The following is a 12,461-nucleotide window of genomic DNA, read 5'->3' on the forward strand; positions in this document are numbered from 1 at the left end:
AATACAAATGCAGATAAATACATCACTAAAACCTGGTACAATGTCCAATGCAAAAACGTGTACTACAGGTTGTCAGACCAGTTCATCAGAACTGATCCTGATATCAAGCAATGATAACACAGTCACTTTGGACAAACAATAATCTGATGCATATGTCAGACAGTGTAACATACTTGCTTTAATATAACAGATTCCAATTTGTCTTACTTTTCAGTTTTATAACATGTAAAATTTTGAGAAATTTCTCAGTTACCAGCAGTGCTGCTTTGTTTCCCGTGGACTTAGTGTTTAGAAATATTTTCCCAAGCACCCCTTTATGGAAGCTAAATAATGATTTAGTGACTGTGATAAAGAGAATAAGTATCTGCTCTGGTTGCTGAACGGAGCATTTAGAAAAAATTAGACTGATTAGAAATGCGTGTGTAACATCAAAGTCAGGATTTACTTCCACAAAATCCTATTACATTCTAGTAGAGCATCCGTTGTCCTTCATGGCTTTTTTTTTTTTTTTTCTTCATGTGATCAATATATAAACAGTGGAGGCATTAGGAAAGCAGGCATATATGCACATGACCTCACAGATGCACAGAGCTGAGCAGCTGTTAGCTCCAGACCGGTTATTTTAGTTGAAGTGTTCTTTTCATCATAGCTGTTTTCCTTCTTCCTGCCTGTTTCCCTCTGCTCTCCTTCCCTCTTCCAGAAAGCTAACTTTTAACTTAATGTTTCTTTCTAGAGAAGGAGAATCCATGGAATATATTACATTGAAAATCACGTAAGAGGATTACAAAAAATATCTTCTTCAAATAAAGGTGTCTGATCTTCTCACATCCCCCAATTTTAAATTTGTCCAGATTACCAGACAAAAAAACCTGCTTAGCACACAGAGCTGCAGTCACTTGCATCACTCTTTTTTGGGATGTAACTGCTGACAAACTCCCCATCGACAAAGAGATTAAATTATCCTCCATCACGTACAGTTAAATCAATCAGCAGACAAGTGCCGTGGCTCTCTCCTTCTCTGTTTCCCAGTGATAAACAACTGTGCAGAGGCTAAGATATATATTGATGTCCTCTGTAGGATATAAATATGTACATTCATGACTTGATAACGAAGCCCAGTTATCTCAGGAAGGATGTGAATTCCTAACGTACAGTCTTCAGGTTTGGGCACTGGAAAAGAATATGTTTTTGACAGGTAGTGAAGAATTCTCTTGCATAAGTCTACTGCAGGAATGTATTAACTTGTACCCTCCTAAGATTTTGAAGTGAAGAAGGAAAGAAAATTAATAGCTGCCTGACTCTTTTTTTTTCCACGATTTCCGGAGCAAACGGAATTATTTACTTGGACCTATTTCTAAAGAGAAATTAAATCATTTTTCCTAACTGACTTAAATGTGCTTCTATACTCCTAACAACCTTAATCAAAAAATTTAACACGTTGTTAAAAATCTATTTGAAGGGTATTACTTTGATCTTATTGCCACTAATCCGATGGTACAATTCTTAGTGAAATCAGTGCAAAATGTTCACCAGTCCTCACAGAAGAGCATGTAAACAATGTAAAAATGTATTGCAGGGAATATCTATCTGTTTGTTATGCTGTTACATATATTTGATCTTTCTTTTCTGGCCACTCTTTAATACCTCCCTGAAGTTCATCAGAAGAGCCCACTCTGCAGCATCAGGTGCCCTTGGGAGGATGCCCAGCCAAGGTGCTCACCGGGGCCCTCTCTGCATACCCTGACCCGAGTGTCAGGGAGCCCTGCGTGTCCCAGGCCTCTCTGTCATGTGCAGCAGCCAGTGAGCATTTTACCTTACTGTGGTACCCCTTTACAGTCTGCAGCCTATGCTCTGAGCTGGAAAAGGTTAGAGGGAGCTTAGAGGTGGGGGATACAGATGCCCTGTAGTGCTGACATACTGTCAGCCCTACCAGCAGGAGTGCAGCCGCTGTCTGACAGGGCTCACTGTCCTCAGCATCCTGCAAGGCGCATGAACCTGTCTGCCTCGAAGTTCTGCATGGCCACACCGTCCTTGGTGGTGCTGCTGGTAAGAGCTCCCACCTGGTCAGAAGTGGCTCACATCTGTGCAGTCAATGCCTTCTGCTTCTGAGGATGCTACCAAGAGGGAAAAGAGTGCAGGTGAAGATTTTCATTCCAAAATAGCCCTTTCTCTGCTAGTACAAGCTGTTGTCACACCTGGTCCAGCGTGCTGTTGTGTTACAAGAGCTGTGGACCTTGCTGATGCCAATGATTTCTTTTATGGCATGTAATGTATGAGCACCAGCGAATGCAGTGGGATGGTGCAAGCTAGGCTGAATAGACATATTTTGAAAGACTTGGAGTGATTTATATAGAGATATTAAGGCTTTTTGGTGGCAGCAGCCAGGAGGGCCCTCTTTTCTCTGTTCTGAGGAGATCCCAGAGGCTGCTGCAGAAGTTAGACACTGTGCAGTGGAAGAATGAAGTCTCAGTGACACTTGGGAAGGCACAGCAACAGGTTGATAAAGATGCAAAACTGAAAGATTTTGTGCTTCTAAGGTCTTCCTGACGTTTGCTGGAATATGATTCATGCAAACTCTACTGTCTAAAGGGACCTGATATCTTCTGTGCACTCCCCAGAACTCTTGCCCTGCAGGAATGAATGAATTGCTCTTTCAATTTACTGCTGTCTCACTGTATTTCTCAGTTACTTCTCTGTTATCCTGAGTTTGTTTGCATTGTTTGCATAGAAGTACTTGCTTTAAAAGGATGGGCATGAAACTACAATTGAGATCTATGCTTCTTGTTCCTTTCTGCCTGCCCAAAAGATCAAAACCACCACAACATCAAAAGGAGAATGAATCAAAAGTTACTGAGCCCCTTAATATTAGCAGAATTAAGTTCTCTGTGTGAGTTCAGTTTTATGTTGAGACTAAAACTTCAGAAAAGTATTGTAGAAAAAATTTCTGTTTGCTGAGGTGTTGATTCAGGTTTCACTGCTGTAGGTTGCAGTTAAGCTGTCAAAATGAGAATTCTGACCTCCTCATATCTTATTTATTCCAGATCTTTTACCTGGGTTCCCTTACTACGGACATCCAGGTATATTTCACCTAATGGACACCCTGTTAGCAGAGGTGCCCCAGGCACTGGCACTGTCTTACTCATTCCTGTTGGCTGTTTATCTTTACCATTTTCCTTTTGGTATCTTAGACTGGAATATTTGAATTAAGTAATGTCACGCCTATAAGTGGAGAACTTCAATGAAAAAAGCAAGAACTTGGTCTAAATGATCTAATATTCTCTTGCCTAGTAGCTAAAGTCTGAGGCTCCTTCCCTTGAAAACAGATGATTTGGAAGGAAAAGGGCCTTTTTTGGCATGCAAGAATTTTCTGTGCATCTTGCTTTTATCTTAAACCTGTAGATGTACTTCCAAAGGCTGATTCCATCTCTTTATGTCTCATTGCATCTTGTTTCAGTACTTGTTTTTCAAATGGCCAAGGGTGCAGACTGACCCCAGAGAAGCCTGGATGAGGCACTATCCATGCCGCAAAACGGGGCGTATTCCAGTGATCGAGCTCTTTTTCATGTCATATGAGCATATGGGGATGTGTGTCTTTCCTACATGTGAATAGAGCTATTTAGTTCACTGTTGTCTGAATTACTCACTTTGACTGAAACAAAGTTTGTTAACTCTCATCTGGACCATATATTCCTTTTGGGTAGAGTAGTAGGAAGATTTGGAGCTTTGAAACCCTCCTTGATTCACTTGCTTAGACAGAGTGACAGGCTTTGTGTTAATTTAGACTTCAAAACAAAATGGATGGATGTTTCTTAGTGGTCATGAAAGGGAAGGGTGATGGTGGAAGAGCTTCTTAAAGTCCAAGAAACTCTCTGAAGATTTTGTTTAGTTTTTAGTGTGTTGATGGCTTGTCATATATTTCTTTGGGGGTTGTTATTTCCCTTTGCTATACCTGGAAACACTGGGAAATAGGAACAAAATGTAAGATGTTGGTCTGTCATTCTCCCCATAGTTGGAAAATGAACAATCTGGATGTTCATTTGCTAATCAGCTGAAGGGAAAGCTCTATACTGTATCCTGGAAAGGGCAAATCATTTTTTTCCATGGTGACAGAAATGGCTCTTTCAAGCAGAAAATGTAAGCCTTTGGGCACTCATATACTGTGTAAGTTCAGCTGTAGTGGTTTGTCAACCAGCAGACAGATTCACCCTGTGTTTCTACTTAAACACTGTAGAAGGCCCCAGAATGTATTATTGTTACTAATGCTACAACTCAAGGTCTTAATAATATTTACCATGTCACTCAAATATAACTTTTATTTCAAATGAAGCTTTCCAAAGATAGCTTTATGTTCTGAATTAATTTGTTCTGCTGTAAGTTATCATGCTTTCTTCAAACGAGTACTCTAAAGCTACGCTTCCCCAGATAGACAACATGTAGAAATTTTAAAGCAAGTAAAGTGAAATTACTTTGACTTGTTTTCCTGATTATTTCAGATATACTTACAGCTCAGCAAAGATACAAACCTGACAAGTTTCTGCAGTGCCAGTTTCATCTGTCTGTCCTTATGGGGAAAATTTCCGAGCACTTTTTCATGTTTGCTTTGACAAGTGATTACCAGTGGAGATGGATGATGCTGAACATTGCACAATTTTGACATTAGTTGGAGTTTTTTTTATTTGTTGTTTACCAGAGACAGTCAGAGAAGGGAAGCAAGGATGCTTAGAGATGTGGCATGGCCTCCTTACAAGGAGAGGGTAAGGAGGAACCCAGCAGTTTGAGAGCGAGAGAGCTGAACAGGTAAAATACTGAGGTGCACAAAACCTTGAATGGCATGGAAAATGGAAACTGGTAATGGTTCTCATGATATAATGTCTGAAGTGCATCCATTAAATTTTGCTGTCAGTAACATAGAAACAGAGAAAAGTATTTTTCACCCAAACTGAATTAAATTGTGGAATTCGCTGTCACAGGTTCCTGTAAGACCAAAAGCACAACCGGGCTGAAAAAGGGGTTAAAAACAGTAGACAAGATATAATCACTTTGATCTGTTCAGCAGGTCTCTAAACTACCAGTTTTCAGAAAGACAAATGCAGGGGGATAATATGTTTGCCCTTTTTCTTATGCACTTTCTTAAGTTGCAGTTTTTGGCTACCCTTGGGAGTAGGAAGAGGAAAGTTGTAGAGTTGTTCTGGCCAGTGTGGCAGCTCTGGTACTGTTACAATTAGGCTGGGTATGTGCCCTGCAGGGGAAACAGTATTGAGAGGGAAAAAAAAGGGAAGGAAAAGAAAATGCTCCTGTTCTGACATTGCATACAGACACATCTGCTTAGCTGGGCTGTGTCTGCCTACGCTTTTCTGAGGCTCTGTATGAAATTAGAAAGATCTGTGTAATACTGATGAAATGGTGCACTGTTTGTGAAGAGAAGCCCAGGACTGCTGCTGATACTCTTTGACACCCTGATTTACAGTGGCTTCCTGGAGAGTAAGATTGGCATTTTTGTAGCCAGTATAAATGCTGCTGGGGTTTTGACTGCTTAGTTGCAAATGCTTGATCAAGAATGTGAATGTAATAGCAAATACCTATTTAGATGCTATTGTATGTATAGAATAGCAAACTGACAATTACTGTTCAATGTCAATATCTGGAGATGCCAATTCTGATGAGGAAGTCAATGTATTTGAACATTCTGCAAGTGGACAGTAAATGAGACACATGCTTCTCTCTCACAGCAGTGTGTTGCAGTTTGCATAATTCCTGGCAGCAAGGTGTATGACTGGGCAGATATGAAACTTGCATAAAAAGTAGGGATTTGGGAATTCAGGAAGCTGTGAGCACATTCAGAGTATCCAAAAGTTTTTATGTGTAGCAGCGTTGTGTTTAGTTTGAAATCGAGTCAGGCACAGAATTTTTAGAATGATTTAAGATAATTTTAAAGAGATTCATGATAGTTGCCTGTAATATCTTTTGCGTCAAGATTCATAATTATTCATGTGGTTTCATAGTGCTAGAAATTTTTGTTCCGAATCTTGTTTCCTAAGCATTTTAGTGTTTTCTTAGAAAATTAGATCCCACAGAGAGAGTAGCAGTAAATCAGATGTAACATGCTCTTGTAAATGTTTGAAATTAACAGAGCTTTGCATCCCAAAAATGCCAGTAGTTGTGGGAGCTGAAGTCATTGCTCCTTCTGAAGTTACTAGTGCCGGTGAGCCTCTGATTTAATGTGGACAGAACTACTCGAACTGAAAACTGTGTGAAAACATCTCATGCTTCTGAATGACTGAAAGTATTGCTATCCTAAAGTGGTGACCCAGATGCTTTATTATTTTTTTTTTTAAGTTCAAACTTGTTTCAGAATTACAACGAGAACCCCCCCAAAAAAACTAGGAGTGAAGAAATATTTTGAAAATCATTTTATTTCTAAAACAGATCTATCCAAGTCTTACTTCGATCACACAACTGGAGAGAAGGGCCAAGAGAAAAGCCTGACTCTGAGCCCTCTGTGTACCAGTTTACGTTGGGATTGACTATTTAAATCATCTGTGTTTGAGCGAGTTGAGAGGGAGTTGAGTGCCAGCAGGTTTTGGAACAGACACCTGCTGGAGATGAAGGCTCAGGAATACTTAGATTTTTAGTTCTTTTTTTTTTTTTTTTTTTTTTTCCTGTAGCCTTTTTTTTTTTTTTTTTTTTTTTTTTTTTGCCCCTTTGCTTCTTGTAGGACAGTATGTGCATTGTAATGTATATAATGACCGGTTTGTAAAATTGCACAAAAGTGCATGGCCAGGCAGCACTGCTGTGCTGTGCGGTGCCGGAGCACTGGCTCAGGTTGCCCAGAAGCTGTGCGGTCTCTTCCCTGGGGATGTTCAGGAGCTGCCTGGCCGTGGGCCTGGGCCCCCTGCTCTGGGTGTCCCTGCTGGAGCAGGGGTGGGCCTGAGGGATCCAGAGGGCCCTGCCAGCCTCAGCTGTTCTGGGATTCTGTGATATTAGCATAACATATGAAGGACACAGCTTCCTGCTTAGAGAGCAGTTACTTCTTTGTTTTCATCCCACCACTTTTATAAAGTGCTTAAATAAGATGTTACAAGTCATAGAAAATTTTAGAAAGCCCAAGCTCCGTTTAGTAATTGAGAAATAGATTATGCAGTTCCAACTAGTAACTGAGCAAAGGGTGAAATGGAGCAGATAAAACAGTAGGAGCTGAACACCTATTTTATCATTCTGGATTCAGCCATTTGAACAAGACTGATTTTATCAAATGCCTGACTGTATGAAATCAGCACAGAGCATTAACAAGTAGGGATTCTTGCTTGGAGACAGGGATAAATTCCCAGATACATTAGGAGAGAGAGCTCAATATATTTTGACACTTACAAGTTTTAATGAGAAACTAATGATTCCTTATCCCACACAACTCCCCAGAGCTTGGGAGGTGGCACATTTTCTGAAGCCAGATTTTTTGATGGTGGCCAGAATGTACTGCAGCACTGCTGCTTGCTTTTGCTGCCATGCAGAGCTTTTTATAGGCAGTGGTAGACTTGTGATTTTGAGTAACGTGTTGGTGTGAGACAGTCTACTGACTGCAGACAGAGAAGTATTCAAGCCGATCTGAATATCTGTGCTTTGCATAGATTGAAAAAGTGTCTCAGCATACAACATAAAGTGTGGACTTTCAGTTCTGTGCAGGAGAGTCTGTGTTTAACTCCTTTTCTGCAGGAACAATGAGGAAGAGTTGCATGTGCCTGCAAGGAGAAGGGAAAGGAAGCATCTTGTGATCAGTGAGATACAAAGGTTGGATTAAGGCAGAATGGGAGGGGTGCTTGACCTTGCTTCCCAGCCAACTCTACACCTTCTTCAAGTATTTTTTTTGCATGACGTCATATGGCATGGATATCCCTTTGGCCAGTGGATGTCAGCTCTTCTGGTTCTGTCCCCTCCCAGCTCCTTCTCCCCCTTCAGCCCCCCTGACTGGCAGGGCTGTATGAGAAGCTGATATGGCCTTGGATCGGTGCAACACTGCTCAGCAACAACTGAAACATTGGTGCGTTATCAATGTTGTTTTCTCCTAAAGCTAAAATGCAGCGTCATACCATGCACTGTGAAGATAATCAGCTCTGTCCCAGCTGAAACCAGAACATCACTGCAGAGCAGCTTTCCTTGCATATTACAAACGTGGCTGAGCAGACATGATCCTGGCCAGAATCTGTGCTTCCACATCTACAGATGAGCACCAGCCAATCTCTCACATCTTCTTCCTTTTCTCTTCTGAAGCTTACACAGAGCCTGCGGTTTGTGAGCTTGTGTCAGTGGAGTTCGGATATCAGACAAGAAAGGGCTCAAGCAAAGGCTTTACCTGTATTGCATTTTCAGCTCAGCTTTGAATTCTAAGGTGGGAACAAAAACAGAAGCCTTTAGTGATGATAAGGCTCTCTAAAAGGCATTTTTATTGCTAATTTTTATCATATTTGATGCATATGGTATTGAAAATGATGGTAAGGACCAGGTTTGTGTGTGTTAGTTGTACCACAGGTGTGATGGGACATGAACCCTGACCATGCAAAATAGGAAAAAAAGAAATCTCACTGGATTTCTTTGTGTGGAAGTAAAATACCTATCATAATTTGTAAGAATGGAGGAACTGTCAGCTAACGTGATTTAGAGAAGGGCTGACTGTGATGAGGCATGCCGCAGCAAATTAACTAGTTTGTCCAAGCTAAAGGAGTTCATAGCTGGGTGTTAAGGGAGATTCTTCGCTGTGATATTACTTAAAGAGTAGTTCTGGAAAATACAGATGCTATCAGTGAATTTATTAATAGAATTGATGCTATGTTCACACATCTGCTACAGGTAAGGGGCAAGTAGGCATAAAAATGAATGCAAAGACTGGGGTACTTACTTATATGTAAAATGTTGCTAGGTCTGGTTTATATTTTCATTTTTAAACACTGGATTGGATTTTGTCAGATATCCAGATTCAGCCCCATTTCTATTGGTAGTAGCAGGTTGTAGTTTATTGTCCTACCACAGGCACAAAAAGCTTCCTCTGTTTTTTTTTCTGTCTTTAAATAGCATTGTTTTTCAAAGGCACTGTCTCACTTAAGCTCATCTTAGCATACACTGTTCCTTTATTTTGACACTTGCCAATAGGGCTGTCAGATTTGTGTCCATTTGTTAAAATGAACTCTTGCTTTGAAATCCCCTGGTCTCGTATGTCAGTAGATTTGTGAAGTAAACAGTTCCCATGGAGAAGAATTTTTGGATTGAGAAGCATCGAGGTAGGAAGATGCACTGTGAGATTCTTGGTTCGTTTTTTAATGTGTGGTTTTGATCATACTTTGAAGATGAAAGTTTAAAAATACCAACTCAAGTAATGCATTAATACAGTGTTACACTAGTGCATTCTTTCACAGCAGAACAAGAAGCATATTGAGCAGTTAGCAAAATATCCTGGTCCATAGTCGTATGATGACTAAGATTTCAGGTCAGTCTTCCTAAAGAAAAGATTTGCCAAATTTGAAATAATATAGGTCTCTTGCTCCAAACACAGTAGCACAAAATTGTTAACTTTTAGGATATTAGCACCACTTATATTGCTGTAGTACTGAAATACTCTGAGAAGAAAAAAATAATAATCTAAAACCCCTTAGGCTATCCTGGCTCCTCCTGACTGTGGTATGCAGTGAGCAAACACTGCCACCACAGGTATTTCTTTTTTAAGAGGTAGGTGCATTGGTTATTATGCAGCTTCTTGGTGTACTGTCTGGAATTCAGAGCAAAGCAAAATGATTTCTGTGTGTAATTCTCCATGACGGAGAATCAGAGAATATTATTAACCCTGTCTCTCAATCCTAAATAAAATCGGTGTTGGAAAAGTGTGTGCCTCTGCCACCTCAGCCTCAGGCACAGTGTTTAGGAATTCTAATCAGTCTTGCAGTTTTTTTATTTTGTTCGTTGGGCAAAGGATTCATATGGTCAGCTCACTGTATGGTGCAACAGGTATCGGCTACTAGCTGGACTGGCATAGAGCCCAGTGGTCTCTGTCTTAGAAAATTGCTTCCTTGTGAAACAGTTACAGCGGTTTAAGATATTGCTGTCTCCTCTGCTGAAGGAAATGAATGTTCACGGTCTTTTTTCGTGGGAAGGAAGACAAATTAGTTTATCGCGTTAAGAAAGCTCTGTGCTAAATTACCACATCTCCGCAGCAGAGAAACAAGTCCTTTAAATCACTGCTGCTGCTTGCTAGGTGAGCTTTGGACAACGTCTTTGTGCACGACGAAGATTGCTGTGCTGTGTACGTGCTCTTTAGACCTTCTCTAGATTGAAGCAAGCACATAAATTCTTAGCTGCTTCGGTGGAGGAGACCAGAATCTGTTTCGCAGTTGCGCATGCTCCAAGGACGTGTAGTCCCATTTAAACCAGTGGGGGTTGAGGTCAGTGCCCCACATTACAGCTCATATGTTCTGTGTTCCTGTAGAAGATTTGATGAAATTAAAGTAGCTTAAATATTCATGTGAGTCAGCTTTTTAGACAAATTACAGGAAAAATGAATTAAAATACATAATCAGATCCGTGCATGAAGCACCAAAAGAAAGCCTTGCCAAAATTCCCCTGAGAAGAAAAAGTCAAGAAAGGTTCAGCATAGTGCTTTCCAGTCCCTTTAACCTCGAGGAAAAAATCTTTAATTTGTAGTGACAAAATTGTGCAAATTGTAGCTAATTGTTATCTGATTAGTTTGCCTTTACTCATCTTTTATGAAGAGGTTTGGGGAGGAGCTTTAGGTCAGAGTGCGTGGCACATTTGCTTTGCTTTTCCTCCTTTGGTGGGGATAGGAAGGGAGGGTTTGCAGTCAGCCTCAGCAAGACCACAAAGAGAGAGTGGCAGAGAGAGCGTGCAGAACGCACGCCAAGAGCCAGGGTGAAAAACTATGGCACGTGGACACTCCCACTTGGCATGAAACCTTATTTGTCTTCTGCATTATCTTCTGTGGGTAGCTCAGACCACGCTGAGCACAGAGCAGCAGAGACCAAGAGCAGCTGTTACTGATGATGTGATGCAGCCTTCTTTGCTGGCCCTGGTACCTGACCCCATTAGGCAGTGGAATCAGAGACGTTAATGAATGTATCGCTGTGTGTGGTAGATAAATGTGCTTCTCCAATTATACTGTCAGGACTAAGAAACAACCTTTCTATGAGTGTTGTCGGCATAATTATGGTAATTATGTAGTCCTCTCAACCACAGCTGTATGTTGGCTATAAAATGGCAGTACTGAGGGGCCTTTTCTGGGGGGATGTAATGTCAAGACAATCCTTACTGGGTTTTTTATTTGTTTAAACAGCGCAAGTTTCTTTATAAGACTCCCTGCCTTATATTTAAAAGACCTTTGTTAGCATGTGACGACACTGATAAAATGGTGAATGGCAAAGCCAAGTCACTTTGATTTGAATGCTCAACTAGCTGCTCTCAGAAATTAAAACATTAGCCCTCACTTCACCGCACCTTCAAAGAGCAGGATTTAAACCTTCTTGACATTTTTTCTAACGTCATCCGTAACTGCAGATAATTTATAAACCTCTAAACAAGCGTGAGTCATCCTGCTTTTAAACCCAGTGACTTCTGTACTGAATAAATTGTGCTAGCTGAGAAAGGAAATTTCTCTTCAAAGAGAGGCTGAAACATTTTTAGATTTATTCTGTCATCCACTACCTCAGCAAAGTTAAGCTTACGTATGTATGTGCTCTAGATATGTTGTAATTTCCCCAGCTTTTGAGGCATATGTACGTGTTAAGCAGTTGCCATAACAAGGATGCATGCACCTCTAATAAGTAGTGCTGGATCAAGCTAATGGCTTGGTGCAGCCATCAGGAACGGGCAGATAGCCCCAGGCAACAGGATCCTTTGGTGCCCCCAGCTGGGACTTGTGGAAGAGCTGACCTCCTGGCAGAGGAAAGGTAAGGAGGAAGAGATGCCTTGGGGACAGATCCGTTAGGCCTCAGCCCTTAGCTGATTTATATCAGCTTCTCTTCAGCTTTGAAGTCACTGACATTAAGTGATGGAACAGACTCCAAGAACCTACCACTGAGCACAATGGGAAATTGGGATCTGATCATAGTTCTTAAACATATTCCTCTGTCCAACTGTGCTGCTGGGTTTTCCGATATGCTTGGTATCTTATATGTAGCCAAACCAGGCAGAGAAGGAGTTAATGACGCTGAGCAAGAAGGAAATAAGAATATGTGGTAATGTACGTTATGGAAGTTTAACATATCCCCAGTGTGGCTCTCATCAAGGATAGAACCTCCCTGCTAACTGGAAAGCTTTTCCTTTCCTGATCTGCCTGCTTGGATATGCAACATGAAATGGCAGCCAGTCTGCCTCTGCCACAGCTGCCCTGGGGCACTCCAGCTTTGAAGCACCCTGCCGGGAGCACCACAGGAGCACACTCTGGGTGGAGGGATTCACTGAGTCTA

General features: G+C 41.1%; 1 protein-coding gene across 2 annotated transcripts in view; it reads left to right on the plus strand.

Moving 5' to 3' along the window:
* The window catches only part of OXR1 (oxidation resistance 1), a 257,860-nt gene that overhangs the window by 87,671 nt on the left and 157,728 nt on the right, over positions 1 to 12,461 (plus strand). The window contains exon 1 of one of the 2 annotated variants that reach the window (XM_021389327.1): positions 11,766 to 11,942. The exons of the other annotated variant lie outside the window; for it this stretch is intronic. Coding sequence (XP_021245002.1) covers positions 11,836 to 11,942 — 107 coding nt within the window. The 5' untranslated portion in view covers positions 11,766 to 11,835. Of the gene's footprint in view, positions 1 to 11,765; positions 11,943 to 12,461 lie in introns of those variants that run through there. 2 annotated transcript variants of the gene reach the window in all.

Source organism: Numida meleagris, chromosome 2, assembly GCF_002078875.1.
Source record: "Numida meleagris isolate 19003 breed g44 Domestic line chromosome 2, NumMel1.0, whole genome shotgun sequence".
NCBI lineage: Eukaryota > Metazoa > Chordata > Aves > Galliformes > Numididae > Numida > Numida meleagris.